The sequence below is a fragment of the Phascolarctos cinereus genome, unplaced genomic scaffold, assembly GCF_003287225.1.
Source record: "Phascolarctos cinereus isolate Bilbo 61053 unplaced genomic scaffold, phaCin_HiC Scaffold_726;HRSCAF=1367, whole genome shotgun sequence".
Lineage (NCBI taxonomy): Eukaryota > Metazoa > Chordata > Mammalia > Diprotodontia > Phascolarctidae > Phascolarctos > Phascolarctos cinereus.
Genome location: NW_027556098.1, coordinates 223,569,718 through 223,592,785, shown reverse-complemented (window position 1 = coordinate 223,592,785; position 23,068 = coordinate 223,569,718). Strand labels below are relative to the sequence as shown.

The following is a 23,068-nucleotide window of genomic DNA, read 5'->3' as shown; positions in this document are numbered from 1 at the left end:
GAAGCATGCATAGAATAATTTTGCATATATACATACGTGTGTGTATACATACATACATATATATGTATATATTTTTTCTGTCTTCTCTCCATCCATCAATTCCTTTCAACAGTGAGCAGAAAGAAATCAGTCCTTAGTTTAAGTCCATTGATGTGACTTGTGTATTTTACAGATGAAGTTCAGCTTGGTTTCATATTCTATTCAACATTTTTAAATTCACCATTATGAATCATAAAACAATATTTTTTTTTCTCATCTTCCTTAGCTCCTAAGGTAAAGGAAAAAATATGCATGTATTTAAAAAATTCAAAATGGCTTGTTTTTTTTTTCTTTCATGAGAGGAGTTGTTTCCAACTCAAATAGAAATGGATTTCTGCTGGCTACATATTGATTTAGAAGACCACAAAATAACACCATCTATGTCATGTTGTATTTTTATTTTATTAAACATTTTCCAATTACATTTTAATCTGGTTAAGGTTACAGTGGGGAGTGGCTGTGAGGTTAGATGCCTCTGTGTATACCAGCAAACTTTTTGGCAGAAACAGTACTGATTAAAATTATAATTGTTTTTGCTAGAATAGAAGACACATTTATACATGAATGACTTAATTTTTCTAATGGTTTTATTCTCACTTTCTATTACAATGTGTTAGTCCAAATACAATTGGCTTATTATACTACTGACGACAAACTCCCCCTCCCTTTTTTTTAAGAGCTAGGGACTTGAAAATTTCATAATTCTAAGTAAATAGCACAAAAAAGTTATATTTTATGTTCATGACCATTTTATTACTTTCATAAAACTATTTCTCATTATTGTTTGTCAAGAATATTTTAATATAACAATAATGGAAATAAATAATAATGCCTACATGAAAGGAATATGTTGATATTTCTGAATTTTTTTGCTCTGTTAGTCCCAACATATTATTTGGCTTTCTGTTCTAGCTGGATAGCTTATTCTCAGTTCCATTTTACTAGGTCCTTTTCGCCATTACTCACTTTAATAATAAAAAATTAAAGTGTACTAATTTATTAGCTTTAGGGTGAGGGAGGGATTTGGACACACATCCATTAGGGAGAGAACAAAGATCATCAATTTCCTTGCCCAAATCATGTGTCAGTCATGAAGAACAAACAGCTTCACTTGCTTTCATCTTCGCAATATATTCAAATGGATGCTCTAGAGATGAACAGCCTCATTCTACAAATCAGTCTGCTTTCCATTTAAAGTTACCTTTTTATGTATAGTAGCCCCTTTACTGTGTCATGTTATTTTTGATAATAATGAAAACAAATAAGAAAATGTAATGAAGATATAGCCATGATTCTTTAAGTCAGTCTAAGGATAATATATGTTAGCCATATGTGTGGCAGTGTCTCCTGCAGGCAGTTAACATTTTAAAAAAATGATAGTCTAAATTAAAAGATTAGTCTAAATTTACTTTTTATTTGTGTTACAAATCACCAAAGCTTCAACTATAACTATCAATTATCAGTAGAAGGCCACTATTATATATGTACATATGTATACACATGCAACTTATACATAAACATATATGCAAACATATTCATACTCCATATGAATGTATATATGTATGTGTATGTATACATGTATATATTTATATATATATATATATATATAATATACATATAGTTTTTACATATATACATAAATTTTAATGGACCTGTGATTTCATTGGCATAAGAAGTTCCCAGTGAAGTATGTCTACTACCAATGAAGATTGGCACGCTCTCTCCAATTTATATCTTAGAGAATTGCCATGGGTCACTGAGCTGTTAAGTTAATCCCCAGGTCACAAAGCCAGTAAGTGTTAGGGGCAGGAGCTGAACCCTGTTTTTCTGGCCAGCTCTTTACCCTCTATATCATAATGCCTCTTTCAGTTTGTATTACTGGGGCAAAAATTTGCATAATCTACCCATTTTCCCATTTATGAAATCAGGAAAAGGACTTGAAACTTTTCCTTTTCCAATGTGATTTCCAAGAAGTCCATGAACTGAAGTCCCAGTCTCAAAGTTGTTCACATTAAAATGGTGCAATGTAAGAACGTCGACAATGAAAGAAACATATAACTTTTTATTGTGTATTAAATTTTCTCAATTAAATATGTATATAGCTTTAAAACAATGAGAAGAAACTTTAAGCATAAATAAAAGGTGATAGTTTGAATGTACAAAACACTAAAAATTATCATCTTTATAAATTATTTTATAAAATTATCAATCTATTTTAATAAGCTAAGCAGGTATGCAATGCCCTGTGAAGTTTAGGAAAACACTGCATGGTGTCTATTTTAAAAAATGTTGCTGACATAATTGCTTAAATAAAAGTGGGAACCACTGTATCTTGGGCTTAATTTCATCAGGCCTATGTGATACTTTATAACCCTAGAGTTGCAAAAATACAACATAACTGTAAAAGTCTCAAGTGGTAATAATCTTAAAGGACCATAACATGGGAATTGGGGCTATTATTCCATGAAAGTCCATTTTTCTGCATATCCGTATCTGTCTCTCTTTCTATGAAGGCGGCTTAGTGGTCCTCTATGTATGTGTGTATATGCATTTTTAGCACAGGTTATTGAATACAGTCTTATTTTCTTTGCTCTTAATTTAAAGAGACACATGTCTCGTTAAAAAACAAAACAAAACAAAACTGTATATAATTTTTAAAAACTCCTGTGGCCTTCAATTATTTTCCTCTAGATGAGTGACTCTAGATACAAAAAAATCGTTCTTTGCCTGTTGTTTAAAGTTATTAAAACATAGTGATTTGAACATTTTTTTTAATATAAGTCACTAATGATAGGGCTTGAAAAATCTCTGAAAAGTGGAAAAAGAGATGGCAATAATACAGGCAAGATAAACATGCATTTCTTATAACCTGCAAACTACTAGTACTGTACTGAACCTGAATGTAGAATATAGTCAGAGAAAGCATTTTCAAGCTATAGCTTAGCTCCAAAATCAGCCAACCCACCACTCATTTTGCAAAGGATGATGAGGCTCAGATTAGGTAAAGGACTCAGTCATGGTCACATAGCTCGCTAATGGTAGAGCTAGGATTAGGGAACCAAAATCTTCAAACTTCCAACCAAATGATCTTTCAATTTTACTTCCCTGATTCGTATTAGAAGCTCAACAGGTTGCCAATATAAAGTTTGTCAATTATGTATGAGGTGGTACATATTTGACTCAATAAATACTGTGCCCAAGTCATTTATCTGTTTGTTCAACATGCACCATGGTATCAAATTGCTATGTACATATCAGCAAGCACATCTCAGTGAGGATGAGAGCTGAGGGGTTGACCAGAAATACTGCAGGAGAAAGTATGAATAATGTCATGAAGCAATTTATGGTTGGGCTACTCTTGGTTTCCTAGGGCAGTTAGATGCAATATTTCATTCCAACAATCAAGAAACACTCAAGAATTGCTTCCTTGTTCTATAAATTGCATACATTTTGATGTGAGTAATGCAGACCTCCTCTGGCTTTTCACAACATGTGAAAAGTGCAGAACTACAGCATAAATAGAGACATAGGATCCTCAGTACAAACCTTTGGGGATGACTTCTTTGTTGCTCAGGGTAAACAGGAGATATATTAACAAAAGTCAGCCACCAACATATTTAGGGATGTCTCTGAGATTTTACAGGCCTGAAAACAACTAGTCCTGATGCAAAAATGAAATGAAATTAAGCATCTTAAAATAGAGAAATCCTTTTACGCACAGTTAACTGCAAGACTTTTAGCAGCAGCTAAAAGTGTACAAACAGAAATCTCAGCCATCATGGTTACTTTCATTCTGGTGTTATAGAGAATGAGAGGCAAATACTTTTCTCTTTGTTGCTTTTCTAAATGGAAATGTATCCCTTAGAGCAATTACCTATATTATTACTGTGTGTATATTTGTGGGTATGATGAATAACGAACCAAAAAAATATGAGATTACAGAATTGTGACTGTTCTGAATACACATATGTTCAACCAAAAGCAGAAAATTTAGATTCTGCCTCCCTTAAGTCATAGTCCCTATTCTTTGAGAAGACCTTTTGTCTTCTGCAGGACCAGCTAACAGTGCAAAGAGTGAAACTCTTGTCAAATTTGCTCCTATTTTTTTCCAGAATCACTGTTAGACAAATGGTCACTATGCTATTAGAAGTACTGACTTTAAGCTTATCATGGTAAAAAACGGTCAGTTTGGCATAAACCTCCTCAAAAAGTCCTGTTGACATAATAGGGCATTTCCCAAGCTATAAACTGTTGATGGCAAAACTGAATTCTCCATTACTTATTGCCTTCCCTGCCATCTTTGTCTTTGTCTTCCTTTTCTGTTTTGTCTTTTTCATATTTCTCTTTGTCTCGCTTTGTCACACTATCATAAGAAGGTGGAGAGGTGGTAGAGGGAGTCACATCATCTGTTTTCTCTGGAGTTGAGTTTCCGTTACCCTTACCAAAGAGCACATCTTCTTTCATAGGCAGATCAACTCTTTCATCACCTTTGTTATATATGCCTGATATGTTTTTGACATTTTGTCTTAAGCGATAACGTCTAAATGCTCGCTGAATGATTGTAGCTGACACTTCCTCTTGTTTTCGTTTTAGAGTAGTGGTAATGGGTTCATAAGAAACTTTAGAAGGATTTGCAGCCACAAACCGCTCTTCCATCTGTAAACGAAGGGTGTCCATCTCTTCACTTTCACCCAACACACGTTTTGTAAAAGCAAATAAGATGTCAAGGCAGTGAATTCGATCCCCATTTACCATGGGTAGATCCATGGCTATAAGCTGGACTTTATTTGGTTTTGCTATATGAAGAGGTGGATCTAACGAAGCTGCAAAATCAGAGAGTTTACTGTATTCTATGAACTGGGTGGCATCAGGATCAAACTTCTCCCAAACCTCGTAGAACATCTCAAAGTCATCCTCACTTAGTGGCTCTGCACTCTCTTCAGTAGCAACACTGAAGTTCTCCAGGATAACAGCAATGTACATGTTTACAACCACCAGGAATGAGATGATGATGTAACTGACAAAATAGAAAATCCCAACAGAGGAGTTGCCACAATCTCCTTTGACTGAACTTCCAGGGTGAATTTTTTCGGGGTCACAATCTGGTGGTCCACTGTTAAGAATGGGTGCAAGCAAACCATCCCAACCAGCTGATGTGGTAATCTGGAAGAGGCAGATCATGCTGTTGCCAAAGGTTTCAAAGTTGAACATGTCATTAATTCCAGCTTCTTTTTTAACATAGGCGAAGTTGGACATTCCAAAGATGGCATAGATAAACATGACCAGGAAGAGGAGGAGACCAATGTTAAACAGAGCAGGAAGGGACATCATCAAAGCAAAGAGCAGTGTGCGAATCCCCTTTGCCCCTTTAATGAGACGAAGGATTCGTCCAATCCTGGCAAGCCGGATCACACGAAACAGGGTAGGAGACACGAAATATTTTTCTATTATATCAGCTAGAAACATACCTGTTAAAGAGCATAAAACAGAAAATATTTAAATGTAGTTGCATACACTATGACATCCTCATGAGGGTAAAACATTTTTCCTTTTATCTTTGATTCCCTGGGCTAAGAATATCAAATTTTTCCTTGCCTCTGGAGTTCTAACTCTAACCTTTCAATAGAAATTGCAGCATTTTCCATGGCCTTCTACTGTGTGCCTTCAATGGCAATACTATGGTGAAATTTTAGTGTTGGTTACTGGAAAAAAAATCAGGAACCACAAATTCTGGAAACATTATGTTGCTTTACAAATACCTCCTAGAATTTCAGAGTTAAAAGACATTGAAGGTCATTTCACAATGCAAGAATCTACTCTACTACATACCTGAAAGTTAGTCATCCAACTTCTTCTGGATCATTACCAAAAATGGGGCTATCTTGCCCATAGTAGCACTTAATTTGGTTTGTTAAACTAAACTGAATTACAAAGAAGTTCCTCCAAGTTTCTGATACTTCTCATTGTTAATAAGCTCTATACAAGATGTCCCAAAAATTTTAGTAGTGCCTTTTTCTAAGTATAGTCTAGTTTTAAGCTGCTAAAGCTTAAAATTGCGCTATGACTTTTGGGACACTCTACATACCAAGACAAACATATTTCACTTCAACCAGTTGTCCTAATTCTGTTTTCTGGATTAATCTGTAATTTCAATCGTATGGGGTAATTTTCTATCAGGGCAGGTCATAACTTTACTGCTGCACATCTTCTCATCCTGTTTAACCCCCTTTCCATAATCCTCTACAGAGCACTTATCCAATTTGATGAAAACCATCCTCTAGGTCAGGGATTCTTAACCTTTTTTTACATCGTGGACCTCTGCGGCAGACTGGTAAAGCCCTTATCAGAATCATACTTTTAAATACAGAATTAAAAGAAAAAGAAAAAATAGCATTACAAAGGAAACCAAAGATTAGTGAAAAAAGATATAACTTTTTTCTCATACCAGTTTTTGGATCCCATAAAATACATCCATGGACCCAAAGTTTAGATTTGGCAATTAAGAGATTGTTAGTAACTTTGGAGAGGTCAGGCTTGGTTGAATAAGGTCATAAGTTAGACTATAAAGAGTTAAGGAAAGTGAGAGAAAAGGAAGTGGAGGTAGCTAGTTTAGATGACTTTTTAAAGTATTTCAGCCAGAAAAGTGGAGATACAGGATAATGGCTTTTAAGGATGGATGGATGAACTGAGGGTTTTTTGAGGACGGAGGAGATGTGGGCATGTCTGTAGGTAGTAAAGAAGCAATCAATAGACAGAGAGATGTTGAAGGTAAGTGATGGAAGGGGCATCACAGAGGGGCAATCTGCTAATCTGTGTAAATGATTGATTGACAAATTGACTATTTCCTGGAGGAGAGGAATAAGTGTTTATTAAATAGCTACTATGTAAAAGCCATTGTGCTAAGAGCTTTACAAATATTTTCTCATTTGATCCTCACAACCCTGGGAAGTAGGTATTATTATTATCACCATTGTACAGCCAAAGAAACTGAGGCAGACAGAGGTTAAGAGATTTGTCCAGGGTCATACATCTAGTAGGTAGTTGAGGCTATAATTGAACTCAGCTTTCCTTGACTTTAGGCCCAGAGCTCTATCCACTGTGTTTATTCTCAGGACTCTTCCTCTCCAGGTTCTCTTAGGAGCCTGAGATTTGATTAGTAAGCTTTCACTTCATCTTCCTTGGATTCAGGCTCACCATGCTCTTGTCAGCCTCCAGATCATTCCACAATGGGCACACTCTAGGCTCACAACTCCCCTACCCACCTCCCCATTCTCTTTTCTAATTCTAGTTTCCATATATGTGCTATCTTCCCTTCATTAGACTGCAAGATCCCTGAGGACAGAGACTGTTGGCTTTTTTTTAATACTTAATACTTGTCACACTGCGATTGACACATAATAAGTACTTCAAATGCTTTAAAATTCATTCATTCGTTTTCTCGCTATGCAATTTAATTGCCCTTTGTTTTGAAGTCCTCTAATAAACTCATAAAAGAAACACATTGGTTGGTGCCTGTGAGGTATAACTTTTGCATGGAAATTTACCCATACTCATTATGACCTTGACCTTAGGGTAGCAGTCACTAGTGGCCAGGTTTGGACATGCTACAGAAATAAAAATATAGGACTGGAAACAAATTAAAATGGTCCTTTATCCTTCACATTAGCAGAGAGTATTTTTCAAAAGAAAGATTCCCAAATAGGGATCCTCTGACCTACTGTGCCTTTATGATATATCTAAATGAATACCCGATACTGTAACGTTTCTTACCTACAATGGACAGAATGACCACCACAAAATCAAAAATGTTCCATCCAATAGTGAAATAATAATGGCGGAGGGAGATTAGCTTCAGCACAAATTCTCCAGTGAATAAGATAATAAAAACCATATTTATCCAGTATAGAACACTGGTCATGGTTGGACTTTGTTCATCTTTTTCTACCATCATGGTTACCATGTTAAGACAGATAAGTACCATGATAGTAATATCAAAAGCTTGTTTTGTCACCATATCAAATATACATCCTTGGAATTTGTTCTGTAAAATGAAGAACATATATTGAACAGCAATCTTACAAATACGATTTAAAAACTATTAGCACACAAAAAACATTTTTGGCCTATCCAAATTTAAATGACTTAGTCCATAAACAATTGTACTCACTTTATCCAATAAGATGTGTTCTTTATAGACAGTACAGATCAAAGATTTATACATAATATAATATTTACATTATATATATATATAATATAAAATAAAATAACAATTACAATGTTACAGATACTCATGAATCTCCAAATGGCAAAGTTTCCTAATACACAAAGTCCTTGACATTTATTTAATTATCTATAAATAAACACTTAAATGTTCCCAGTATCTCGTAAGGAAATTATTAGTCATTTCTCAATAGATAATTGATCAAAGGATATAAGTAAACAATTCTCAAAAGAGTTTCATGCTACTAATAACCATATTAAAGAATGATCCAGATTGTTAAGAATAAGAGAAATACAAATCAAAACAATCCTGAAGTTTCAACTTACATTCTGTAATTTGGCAAACACAACAAAAGACGGCAATATTCAAAGATGGAAAAGTTGTGGGAAGGTAGGCCTAGTAGCACATTGTTGGTAAAGCTGTGGATCAGTACAACAATTCTGGAAAGCATATAATGTGACTATCATGTCCATATCTTTTGATCTAGAGATCTAGAGAATCCATTACCAGACTTATACCCCCAAAAGACCAAGGACAAGAACAAAATCTACACCATCAATGCATTTTATGACAGCAAAGGCCTGAAAATAAAGTAAATATCTATGAATTGAAGAATGACTAAACAAATTGTGCAATGTGAATGTGATGGGATATTGCTGTGTTATAAGAAATGATGAATATTAATAATAGGGAGATGCATGGAAAGATATATATGAACTGATATGTAGTAATGAAGTAAACAGAGCCAAGAACAAAATATATGCAGTAACCACAACAATATAATGGGAAAGTTAACCACAAAAAATATCATATGTAAATATTACAAAAATAAAAAAAAAACATGCATGGCTTGAAAGAAAAAGATATGAGAAGATACCACCTTCCTTTTCCCCTTTTCCCCTTTTGCAGAGGTGTGAGGTGCACAACTGTGATACATTGCACAAGATTTTTCTGATGTATTGATTAGTTTTTGCTGATTTTTTGCCAACCCTTTTTTTGTTTTCCTTTCTTTTTGGTCAATAAACTTATTTGCTAAAGAGATGCTCGAGGTGGGGGAAATTACGGTCATATAAAAATGAATGACAATAAATATCTATATCTATATTCTACACATAGATGTAGATAAAGATTTTAAAAACTTCATAAAATTCAAGATATTCCAAAGTTTTAATGCAGTTTTAAGTTTTAATAGACTCAGAAGTATAAATAAATACAAAAACATCTTGAAATTTTATTTAAATTTCTTTTACAGTAATTTAGTATTATAAATTTTAAATAACATTTTTAAAAAAATTTTGATTTTAAAAGATTGAGTTCCCCTGTGTGTGACAGTTTCAAGATGACACTTTCTCCATCATGGATTGGTAGAAAAGGTCATCTTGCTTGGCTACTTTGGTCACCTAATTTATCTCTATTAGTCCTTTTCTTGTGGAATTCTGTCAGAATTGTCATTTATGCGTCAAAACTTCATTTTCTGGTTGATGTTAAGGCTAGGCTTACAAATGTAATCCTTTCAGTCTCTAAGCAGTAGCAGCTGATGACAGTTTTTGCAAAGTTTGAAAATCACTGGAAGGACATGTTGCACAGGATGGCAGTTATGTTGAACTTTAATAAGACATATCCATGTTTAAAATGAAAACTATTTACCTTTCAGTTTTTTAAAAAAGTTTGTAGAAGTTGTACTCCTGAAGTTATTAAAGATTAAAATAGCACTAAGATTTTTTGAGTCACCTTATATATTAAAAAGAAGATAGGACTGAGGAAATTAGGGTGATTTTAAAATGACTTTTTTTAAAAAAATAAACTATGTGGTTAATTTTTGATTAGTGTTTCAAAATGTAAAGAATATTCTGCTAATGGACCCATTTTACAAATTTCAATTTCTTTTTACAGGTTTTCTTATAACAAGGACATCATATCCATATAGTAAAGTAGCCACTTACCTTTTTAAAATATTTGCACTTAAATCCACTAACTCTTATACCAATAGTATCAGAGAAACGGCATCATTGTCTATACTAAACATACTTTTGTTATCCCCAATTTTCATGAAAATTATGTGGAAGGAATAGAATGGCAGAATACCTACAACTTGACCTGAATTCCTTTAGCATGTAGGCATTCCAGTGTTTACTGTATTAAAATATATTGATGTTGACTTTAAGATCCCAGCATCATTAGGCAACATTTACTTAGAGGCTTCTGTGGGGCATGGCTTGATGGTGTTGATAATTTCCCCTTTCAGCCTCCTATAAATAACACTATTATATATAACTATATATATATATATTATATATAATATATGGCTTCACCTTCATTACATGATATTTCCTTTAAAACAAAATTAATGTTTTATTTTTCCCCAATTACATGTAAAAACATTTACAACAATTCTTTTTTCTTCAGATTCTGAGTTCCAAATTTTCTCTCTCTCTTCCTCTCTTCCCCTACCCTGCATCACTGAGAAGGCAAAGAATCTGACATAGGTTGTACATGTACAGTCACGCAACATTACATAATCTTCCTACCCCTTCTGGGTTTAGAACATATATATTATAGTTGTGCATACACACTTCTTACATATATATACATAGCATTCAAAATGCATCTTGTTAGCTTTTTCTTTCATATTTTTTATGACTAGGATTCTTTAGTCAATAATATGTGTCCACTGGACTCACTATAGGTACCAACAATTTGACTGTCTAATTATGAAGATAAGAATCAAAGGACAGTTTCAAATATGCTTAGAAAGTTAAATGCACCAATAAAGATTAAAAACTATTTTATCTTCTTTAGGACCAAAAATCTCTTTTAGAGCTGTCCTACTTATACAAGTAGGAAGGAATTCATGTTTGATCCCCCTTCTGAGAAGGAGTCAGGGGTTACCCTTTAATCACCTTCACCCTTATGTCTACCTGGCAATTTCTCCTGGAATATTACAATATAAAATTATAGCAAGTTCCTTTATAGAAGAGTATATTATTGAGATTAAAAACCAAAGTTTGCATGTGTGTATGTATATAGAAAAATTTTAAAATTTACAGATGTTATAATGCACAGTGCCACACACTTCAATCTTCATTTTTTCACTGATAATAGATTTTTATCAGTAACTTTAAAATGGTTACTAATTTCTAAACCTAAAACAAACAGGACATCATTAGAACAAATATAGGCCTTTTTATAGGCCCCTACACCAAGTGATGAGTAATAGTTTAGCTTCAGTAACAACTGAAATATAATCTATTATCATATTACTACCACTGTAGGAGAATGAGTCATATCAATGCTAGCCAGTATGTTGTTGGTGGGTTTTTGTTTTTGTTTTTTTTGGAGGGAGGAATGAATAGGCCTTTTGTTCAGAACTTTAAAAAAAATACACGTTAATTTAATCTTATAAAAACCAGTGGTTCTTAACCTTTTTTGTATGTCATAGATCTCTCTGACCACCTGTTGAAACCTATGAAGCCCATCTCTGAACAACACTTTTGAATGCATAAGTTACATAAAATTACAGAGGAAAGCAATTACATGGAAATACCGTTAAGAACATATTTAAAAATCAAAACAAAACAAACAATAACTTCATGGATGCCAGGTTAATAACTCCCACTCTAAAGAAAGCCCTCCAAAAAGTCTTCTGAAATTCCAGATAACTGGGATATAACATTTTGCTTACCCCTGGCCTGGGTATTGGCTTTTGTGGTTTCTTGGACCCCAGCTTTTTCATTGCATTGTAGTATTTCTTCTGCTCCTCTGTCATAAAGATATCTTGGCCTCCAAGGTAAAGAAATAAAATAAAACTATTTAAAACCAGCTTTATTGGCTTAATTTCCTCCAAATTCTTAATAAACATTTCAAGAACAATGATAGTACAAAATTTGGCTCCTAAGGAATGGGATTCATTAAATATGTTGTATCTTTATGTAATATGTTTTAAAGATCTGCATATTTTCGATATATACTGCTTACCACATGATTCCAAATTACCTCTTGTTAGCTTTCTTTTGTAATTTTTTGTGATGAGGATATGTATGGCATTCATACATGTAAAATATTTATAATATAAATATAGTGATAAATTTAGATATCTACTGGTAGAGTAATATGGAGTGTGGCTTAATAATGCTTTCCTCATTGTGTACCCTGTTGGATAGCGAGGAAAAAAATAGGAAAAAAATCTAGTTTTGTGATGTGGCTCACATTTATGGACTTGTGGAGGAAGCTGAAACCAATAGCTCAAGGAAAGCCTTGGTTTAGTTGTAATACACTATCTCTCTATTAGCAAAGAAAAACAATGAAATTTCTCTATGTATAAATACATGCACTGGGCTGAATTGTGTATTTATCATAGTAATGAAATAGTTCTGGGGACATGAAATATGAGTAACTGAGGAAAATAAGTAATATATTTCAGCTATATATAAAACTATATATTATTTATAGATACAATCATGTATAATTATAATTGTATGAACATAATTATATATTACAATATAAAATGTAAGTAAAAGTAATATAAATAAATATAAAAATTTAATCTGACCTTCTCATTTTAAAGATTAAAAAAGTGGGATGCAAAGAACTTAGACTTCCATAAGATATAGAAGTTGAACTATTTTTAACAAAGAAATTAAACCTCAACCTTTTAATATTTTAATAGCAATAAAATAATATCTAAATCTGGGGTCAGCAAACAATGATCAGTGGCCCAAATCTGGCCTACCACTTGTTTTTGGATGGCCTGAGAGCTAAGAATAAAATTTTATTTAAAAATGTAAAAAACATTCTTAGCTCCCCAGATGTATTAAAACAGGCAGAGTTGAGCAGACCCCTGATCTAAATAAATGAGGGAATTAATTCTCACTCTGTGGCTACGCTGGCTACGGTCATAGTCTGTCACATTACTTGGTGGATAATCAACAAATACTTATTAAATGATGAATTCCTCATGCATCAATATCTGGTTTTTTTGACAACACCTCCTTTTGTCCTTTTCATAATTCTTTAAGAAGTCCTACACATCCCTCCCCTTTGAAGTCTGTTCTAATATCTAAGATGCATGTTTGATCATTCCTAGTTTTCTTTTCATTCTTTACCATAAACTTCAAGGTGGAATCGTCACTTTCCCCAAAGATTTCCATCATTTTCACTCCAATAACCAGTTTTTTTCTTGCTGGATAAAATGGCCACCTTTTGGTTCCTATACTTTTTTTTATTTGAAATTTTCATTTGGCAGCTCAGGAAATTAGAAACTCCTTTGCTTTTCGCAGACAATGCTCCAGTAAATGTCTAAATAATTAAAGTTCCCCATCACTACTTCGTAATCTTATTGTCCAAATTTATCATTTTGAAAATACTGAAGTTCTGGTGTTACTCTGTAAAATCTTGCTGCCTCCCTTGAGCTGCTAGTGGAGAAATTGGAAAACTCTTAACACATGGTACTCACAATTTGCAAGTAATGATTTAATTTGTCATCTCTGGCATTTTAGAACAAAGTAGGAAAGAGAAATTGGCAGCATGGATCCATAACTGTGAAAGTTTTCCTAGGTTCTTGAAAAATGTGCATACATAGTAAAAATTCTAGTAAACTTTATCAAGCTGGAAAGAATCTTGAGTATGAACCCATAGATGAGTCTACCTAGCTAATTTTGGAGAGGCTTTTCACCAGAAATCTGGTCATCAGGCAATAAACTGTTTTGGCTGAGGTGACCAACAAAATGGACAAAGATGCAAAACAGTTCACAGTCCTAGTGCTAGAGTGGCAAAGGGGTAAGAAGAGAGTTCCTTTGTTTGTTTGTCTGTCTTTGCTTTTTTTGGTGAGTTGATTGGGGTTAAGTGACTTGCCCAAGGTCACACAGCTAGTAAGTATTAAGCGTTTGAGGCTGGATTTGAACTCAGGTCCTCCTGACTCCAAGTCCAGAGCTGTATTCACTGCGGCACCTAGCTGTCCCAAGAAGAGAGTTCTAAGAATATCACAACTGACTTGGCAGAAGAAAACGTATAAAGATTCTCTTCAAATAAGCTTCCTCTCATGCATATGTTAAAATTATACAGGATTCTATGATAGAGATGATTTCAGAGATAATTATGTTTGACAAATGGCTAAGAAACAACAAGATTCTAGGAGTAAAATGGGAAGACATAGCCACATTAATGAGATCACAGAGGATCTGTGGGGGTTACCAACTCAGCACTCTCAGGTCTTCTTGACAATACAATGCCACTTAGCCGTCAAGCATGCGGAGTTACCTTTGGAAAGCTGGAAGGCCTGAGGTGCTCGTTGGTGCTGCTTCTTAGGGTCTATATATACATATACTATATACTATATACTGTATACATATACACACACATATGTATTTGTATGTATATGCATACAATATATGTATATATGTGTATATATGTATGTGTGTGTATATATGTATATGTATGTATGTATGTATATAGAATGAATAAGAGGGGATGAATGATAATTGCTCTGCCCTAAAGATGAGCTGGAATGTGTGCATATATATGTTTCGTGTGTGTGTGTATTACCATGAGTTCACATCTCTAAAGATTACTGATTCCTACTACATGTTATGAATTTCTTCTTAACTATAATTTTAACCCATTTTAATCATTTTTTTACTAGAGATAGCATTTGTTTACTACCTTACTATTTCTTAAAATTTATTTTGTATTTTATTTTTTTCCAATTACATGTAAAAACAATTTTTAACAATCCTTTTTTTAAAATTTTGAGTTCCAAATTCTCTTCCTCCTTTCTCCCCTCATTGAGAAGGCAATAAATTTGATATAGGTTATACATGTGCAATCATGCAAAACATATTTCCATGTTAGCCACACTACAAAAAAAAAAAAACACAACACAGACCCTCCCCCCAAAAAACAAAAGTCAGGAAAAAATAAAGTTAAAAAAGTATACTTCAGTCTGCATTCAGATTCCATCAGTTCTTTCTCTGGAGAAAGATAGCATTATTTATCATAAGTCCTTCAGAATGATCATTGTATTGATGAGTATAGCTAAGTCATTCACAGTTGATTATTACATAATATTGCTATTACTGTGTACAATGTTCTCTTGGTTTTGCTCATTTCACTTTGCATTAGTTTTAGGTAAGTCTTCCCCAGTTTTTCTGAGAGCATCCTGATTATCATTTCTTATAGCACAAGAGTATTCCATCACAATTATATACCATGACTTGTTCAGCCATTCCTTAATTGATGGGTATCCCCTCAATTTCTAATTTTTTTTGCAAAGAAAAGAGCTGCTATAAACATTTTTGTGCATGTCTTTTTCCTTTTTGTTTTTAATCTCTTTGGGATTCAAACCTAGTAGTGGTATTGCTAGGTCAAAGGGTATGAATTGGTTTTATAGCCCTTTGGACATAGTTCCAAATTGCTCTCTAGAATGGTTGAATCAGTTCACAACTCTACCAACAGCGCATTAGTGTCTCAATTTTCCCACAACCCCTCCAACATTTGTCATTTTTCTTTTCTGTCCTATTAGCCAATCTGATAAGTGTGATATGGCACCTCAGGATTGTTTTAATTTGCATTTCTCTAATCAATAGTGATTGAGAGCACTTTTTCATGTGACTATAAATAGCTTTGATTACTTCATCTGAAAACTGCTCATTTATATCCTTTGACTATTCATTTTGGGGAATGGCTCTTGTTTTTATAAATTTGATTCAGTTTTTTATGTAGTTGAAAAATGAAGCCTTTGTCAGAGGTGCTTGCTGTAAATTTTTTTTCAGAGTTATGATTACTAACTATATTTTTCTCCATCCTATTTCCCCCTGCTTATTTTACTACCTCTCTCTTTTCACCATGTCCATCCTCAAAAGTGTTTTGCTTCTGACTACTGCCTCCCCTACTTTGCCCTCCCTATCAACATCATCCCCCTTCTTTTATCTCCTTCCCCTCCTACTTTCCTGTAGAGTAAGACAAATTTCTATACCCAACTAAGCGTGTATGTTATTCCTTCTTTGAGCCACTTCCCATGTGAGTGAGGTTCAAGTATTCCCTACCCCTACCTCCCTTATTCTCCCCTCCACTGTAAAAACATTTTCGTGCCTCTGTATGTGAGCTAATTTGCCCCATTCTACCTCTCCCTTTCCCTTTCTCCTGGTGCATTCCTCTTTCTCACCCCTTCATTTTTTCAGATATCATCTCATCCTATTCAACTCACCCTCTGTCTATGTACAACTCTTCTATCTGCCCTAATAATGGGAAAGTTCTTGAGTTACAAGTATCATTTTCCTGTGTAGGATTGTATACAGTTTAAATTTATTGAGTCCCTTATGATTTCTCTAACATGCTTACTTTTTTATGCTTCTCTTGAGTCTTCTATTTGAAAGTCAATTTTTCTATTCAGCTCTGATTTTTTCATTAGGAATGATTGAAACTCCTCTATTTCATTGAATATCCATTTTTTTCTCCCAATGGATTATACTCAGTTTTGCTGGGTAGGTAATTTTCAGTTGTAATCCTGGCTCCTTTCCTCTCCAGAATATCATATTCCAAGCCCTCTGATCCTCTAATGTAGAAGCTTCTAACTCTTGTATTATTCTGATTGTGACTCCATGATATTTCAATTGTTTCTTTTGGGCTGCTTGCAATATTTCCTCCTTGACCTGGGATTCGGCTATAATATTCCTAAGAGTTTTCATTTTGGGATCTCTTTCAGGAGGTGATTTGTGGATTCCTTCCATTTCTATTTTACCCTCTGGTTCTAGGATATCAGAATGGTTTTCCTTGATAATTTCTTGAAAGGTGATGTCTAGGCTCTTTTTTTGATCATGGGTCTCAGGTAGTCCAATAATTTTTAAATTATCTCTCCTGGATCTATTTTGCAGGTCAGTTGTTTTTTTTTCTTTTTAAGGAATTGGGGTTAAGTGACTTGCCCAGGGTTCCACAGCTAGTAAGTGTCAAGTGTTTGGTCTGAGGCTGGGTTTGAACTCAGGTCCTTCTGACTTCAGGGCCGGTACTCATCCACTATGCCACCTAGCTGCCTCCAGTTTTTTTTTTCCAATGAGGTATTTCATATTTTCTTCTATTTTCTTTTCATTTTTTTCTTTTATTCCTTCTTAATGTCTCATGGAGTCATTTGCTTCTACCTGCTCAATTCTACTTTTTAAGGAATTCTTTACTTCTGTAAATTTTTGTATATCTTTTTCCTTTTGGCCAGTTCTGCTTTTTAAGGTGTTCTTCTCTTCACAGGATTTTATGCCTCTTTTACCACTGGCCTATCCTGTTTTTTAAGATATTATTTCTTCAATCTTGTTTGTGCCTCTTTTACAAAGCTGTTGACTCATTTTTCATGATTTTCTCGTATCACTTTCATTTATTTTCCCAGTTTTCCCTCTCCATCTCTTATTTGATTTTTAAAATCCTTTTTTGAGTGCGTCCATGGCCTGAGTCCAATAAGTGTTTTTTTTTTTTTTGAGGCTCTGGATGTAGCAGTGTTGACTTTGTTGTTTTCTTCTGAGTTTGTGTTTTATCTTTCCTATTACCATAGCAACTTTCTATGGTCAGGATTTGTTGTTGTTGTTTTCTTATTTTCCCAGGCTATTTCTTGACTTTTAACTTGATATTACAGTTGGACTCTGCTCCCAAGGTGGAGCAGGTACTGTCCCAAATTCAGCTATTTTGTGCAGCAATTTTCAGAGCTAGTTCTGGGGCGGGGATCTATAAATTTTCACTTTGGCCAAGATAGTGATCTAAGGTGAGGTATGTTTATTACTATCCTGACCTGTGCGGTAGTCTGTGAGTGACCACAAGCACTTTTCTGCACTGACACTGTGACCAGGATTCCCATTCCCCTGTGGCCACAAGCTCTGTTGTGTTAGTGCTTCTCCTCACCCTGGAACTGTGACCCAGATCTGATTAAGGGCAATGCAACAAAGTTTTTCTCCTAGTGCCAGAAAAGGGACCCCTTCTGACTTGCTGTTTCACCCCCTTATCATCTGTGGGCTAAGTCCCTAAAGTAACCACAGGTACTTCAGTTACCTCCAGGACCTGCTCCTGGTTTGTTGAGGTGCCACCTGCACAGACATTTTGTGCTCCACTCTTACCTGGTGCAACAGACCTTTCCTGCCAAACTTCTAAGTTATCTCAGGCTGGAAAATTGTTTCAACCTGTCCCTTTGTGGGTTCTGTCACTCCAGAATTTTTTTTAGATATTATTTAAAGTTGGTTTGAGGGTAATTTGGGAGAGCTCAGGAGAGTTCCTACCTTTTCTCTGCCATCTTAGCTCTGTCCTCCTACTATCTTAGTATTAAATCATGCTTGAGATTTCTCTGTCATCTATATTTACTAAGTCTCTACTGTGTCAAGAGGGCTGCAATGAATATTAGTTTAAGTATGATTTGGAGAGTATAAGTGACTTGCTCATTGTCATAATGCATTAAAGGCAGGACTTCAAGTCCAATACTTGATATAACAGTTCTAATATACCATAATGATTCTTGATATTTACACTGAAATTTTTTACAAAAAATAAAATATAGGGTATGTTGCCTCTCAAGAATTGAGCAACATCTATCATCTGTCCCTTTCCACTGGAACCACCATAATTGACTTCCATATCTCCTTATGCCTGGACTATCACAGTAGTTTTCTAACTGGTGTTACTATCTCTAGTTTCTTCTCTCTCCAATCCATCCTATATATAATTTTCATGTTAATTTTTTCTAAAATACTATCTTGAATATATCATTCTCCTGCTCAAAAATCTTTATGGCTCCCCACCATTCATAGAATAAAATACAAACTTTTTAACCTGGCACGTAAGGCATTCAACAATGTAAATCCAATCTAGTTCTAACCCTATCTTTTTTATTTTTATTTTTATTTATTTATTTTTTAGGCAATTGGGGTTAAATGACTTGCCCAGGGTCACACAGCTAGTAAGTGTCAAGTGTTTGGTCTGAGGCTGGATTTGAACTCAGGTCCTCCTGACTTGAGGGCCCGTGCTCTCTCCACTGCGCCACCTAGATGCCCCAAAGAAGATGTCCTCTATAGGATTAAAGCCCCCACATAAGACATTCTATTTTTTTTTTTTTGGTTTTTGTTGTTTTTTAGGCATTGGGGTTAAGTGACTTGCCCAGGGTCACACAGCTAGTAAGTGTTATGTGTCTGAATCCGGATTTGAACTCAGGTCCTCCTGAATCCAGGGCCGGTTAACCTTATCTTTGCTACTAATTGCCTTGCATAAAGCTTCTTCTCTAGCCAAAAGGTTCCTCAAATATGCCATGCACATTCTTCCCATTAGAATGAAAGTTCTGTACAGGCAGTGACTGTCTTTGGTTTTGTTTTTATTCGTATCCCTGGCACAGAGTAAGGGCTTAATTAATGCTTGTTTTTCCCTTCCCTTTGCAACTGGTGTCAATGATTCGATTCAATACTTAAATACAAGGAATTATTATGCCTGATTTTCCTAAGTAGAGTTCAATATTTATACAGATGATGGGCAGAAAGAAGTGGAGGGGTGATGTTATTGGGATGGGAAAAGCTTAAAAAGTGGAAATTATCAAGTAAGGAAAGGATGCTTATTGGAAAAGGTATTAGGAAAGACACCAAAGCCTGTTAGACAGAAAAAGAAACTAGGAGAAAAAGGTATGAATCTAGAAAAGCAAAGCAAAGTAGATGGCAAATTAATGAAAAATGAGGATTTAGGAATCATTGACTAACATTTCCAGTTGGCCTCCAATCACATTAGTTGGTTTCTCATCATATAGTCCTGCCTGTAATAGCAATCCCAGTAATACAAGATGCTCCCAGGATTTGAGGAGCAATGGGTGTGAAGAAGGGGATAACATAATAACATAGCTACCGAGACTATGCAAATGCTTCATCCTGAATCACTTGAAATTTAATATACATTAAGTGCGCTACAGCCATATAACTAAGTGTGGATATAGTTGAAGTGCTGGTGATGTTCATTAATGTTGACAGCTAGGTGAAATATTTAGCAAATTTGGGAAATACGGTTCTTTTGTTATAAAATACTTTTTTTTTCCCGAGGGAAATAAATACATAATTCTTATCATTAGAATAATGCAGGATTGAACCCTCACCTACAATTCCATTATCAGGGATGATTAACTACTTTAAATAAAATATTTGATTACAAATAAGTGCCAATCCATGCAGATGTTAGTTGAAGTTGGCATTCATGTATAGAAATAGAGGCTTAGAAGTTTAAACTTACTTGGGAAATGTTAACCATAGATACTTTTATTAAGGGCTAACTAAAGTTAAGTCAGACCCCATTTAAAGACACAATTAGCTTTGAAAATGAAAATATAGAAGAATAATCCAATATTTTGCTAAGTTATCTTCCCTGCTGTGGTTATTGGCCCCTATTCACTTTTTAATTCCCTGATTTTAGACAGAGATGCTTTCCTCATCTGTCTCTCCTCACTTAAATACTTATGAATTGAACATTTTTATTTTTCACCTTTATTTTTTGCAATTAGAATTGTAATTAAGTAATCTTTTAAAATGTTATATTATGTCAGTGTGTACAAGAAGAGGAAATAAACATTTTTGCCATATAAATGAATGAAATAACATTAACTTTTTACTCATTCTTACAAATAATTTGAATAAGCAATGGCTCTTTTAATGAGAATATTTCAAATGATGATACACTAAACAGATTGAAGGTTTTAAGCTTACATATATATGCATGTATGTATATATATTTCATATATGATGCATATTTAAAGTGTTCCAAAAGTTTTAATGAAGTTTTAAGCTTTTAAAACTGTACTAAGACTTTTGGGATACCCTGCATATACATACCCACACACTCAGGACAATGACAAAATGTTTGGAATACTTATCTTCTTTTTCTGTTGATTGAAATTATCTATGATGACACCAATGAAGAGATTCAAAGTGAAGAATGACCCAAAGATGATAAAGATGACAAAGTAAAGATACATGTAGAGGCTTTCTTCATACTTGGGCTGCTGATTTATCTATAAAATTAGCAAGAATTAGCAATATAGAGACACTAAGTTTGAGTAGCAATTTCAATTTTATACAATAACAATTAGAAAAATTATTCAAATGATGCTCTTTTGGAGGTTATAATTCTGCTTTGATATAGAGAGACTAGCATTCTGCCATGGTTTATTTTTAAAAATTTCATCATCTAGACTTAGCAACTCTTCAATATTCCTGTAAACTCTGAACAGACAAATGGGATGAGGCTGGAACTATATATACTACCAGATCCTAGAGCTGCTAATTGATAAATAAGTAAAGATCTGAAACATGACTTTAATTTGAATTCATCATTATTAAATAAAATCTGCCAAGTTAATAATGTCAACATTTTCATCCTTCATCTAGTTACATAAATGACATTAGAACTTCGAGGATATGAGGTAAACCATTAGTTCTCAAGTCTTTGTTGCACAAATGTTCCCCTTTTAATGTAAAAAAATGTTTGTAGACTCTCACAGAGTAGTAGCTGGACTTTTAACCAATTGAGAAAATACATGATAGCAAAAAGAATTCAAATGAATTCTTATTAAATTATATCAGCATCTTCATACATTTGAAAAACAGTATTACATATCTATGAGATATACTATTTATTCAGTCTATGGAAAGCATGTTTGTTTTTTTATTATGCAGAATCATTTAATGAGACCAGAGTCTTTGCAATAATGCCAATACCTATGAAGCGGGCCTTAGCAAATAGCTTGGGAAGCAGTTAAGATATATGTTGGTTGCAGGTGATAGATTGTCCAATACTTACATTAACTGAATCAACAGCTGCATACATAATATCCATCCATCCTTTAAATGTGGCCTACAAAAAACATGACATTTATTAAATTTATGTGTGAAGTTAATAGTTTAGAACAAATAAAAGCTTTTATTTTTATGTAGGGCAATTAAAATCTTTTGTTGATGTAAGTCTAGTGACATTTCAAAAAACTGTTTTAATACTAAATATTCATTTTAATTGCATTCTCCAAAATTTAATGTAAAAATTTTCTATATTAAATAAAGTTAAAATTTTCCATAATATTCCAGCTTAGTAACTACTACCTAAATGCCATAATTATCTGTTAATAGTGGCAATACATTTTTCTAGGGAAAGAGAGAGAGAACTTTCCCCCTCTTCTACAGAATACACTGGGCTTCTGTGCAACGCCCCCTCCACAGTTACTATACTATATTCCATTGGTCCTAAAAGGTGTGTGTGTGTGTGTGTGTGTGTGTGTGTGTGTGTGTGTATACATACATACAAATACATATGTATGTGGAAGTGGGGTGGGTCCCATGGACATTAATGTACTAAGAATGGAATGAACTATAAACGCTGCTTTTGATTTGGGGCAGAAAGCCTTTGCTGGAAATTGGTTTGGCTAAAACTAGCATCTCTCCTGCCTCTATCTTCACCTCTTCTTGCCTTTCTTCCACTCTATCCTTCCCCATCTTTTCTCCATGTCCAACCTCCACCAACTCCCATAAATGTCTGGATGGCTGTCAAATGAATCAGATAGGATTAGTTGAGTGATGAGCCCAAAATTATGTTTAATACTGTCTTCTAAACTGGGATCAGGTGAGTTTTGGTTAAGGGTGTGAGGGTGGGACAGAGAAGTATAGAAGAGAAAAACTATCTGTATAATCTGAGGAGTAAATTACTTCAGTCTTTTTTTTTTTAGTTGATTGTTAGGTTGTATGAGTTAAAAGCTGCCTAGGCTTCCTACCAACCCTTCCCCATCCCCCGGAACTTTCCCACTAACATCTAAAATATCACAATTACAATTTA

The 23,068-nt window shown here is 34.2% G+C and overlaps 1 protein-coding gene across 1 annotated transcript in view; it reads right to left on the bottom strand.

The window, feature by feature from the left end:
• Positions 1 to 422: 422 nt before the first annotated feature.
• Positions 423 to 23,068, bottom strand: part of LOC110211524 (sodium channel protein type 9 subunit alpha) — a 211,305-nt gene continuing 188,659 nt past the window's right edge. Inside the window, exons 24-28 of the mRNA XM_078146987.1 lie at positions 22,046 to 22,099; positions 21,120 to 21,257; positions 11,943 to 12,047; positions 7,810 to 8,080; positions 423 to 5,507 (exon numbers count right to left, since the gene is read on the bottom strand). Of these exons, the coding sequence (XP_078003113.1) occupies positions 4,315 to 5,507; positions 7,810 to 8,080; positions 11,943 to 12,047; positions 21,120 to 21,257; positions 22,046 to 22,099 (1,761 nt within the window). The 3' untranslated portion in view covers positions 423 to 4,314. The remainder of the gene's footprint in view (positions 5,508 to 7,809; positions 8,081 to 11,942; positions 12,048 to 21,119; positions 21,258 to 22,045; positions 22,100 to 23,068) is intronic.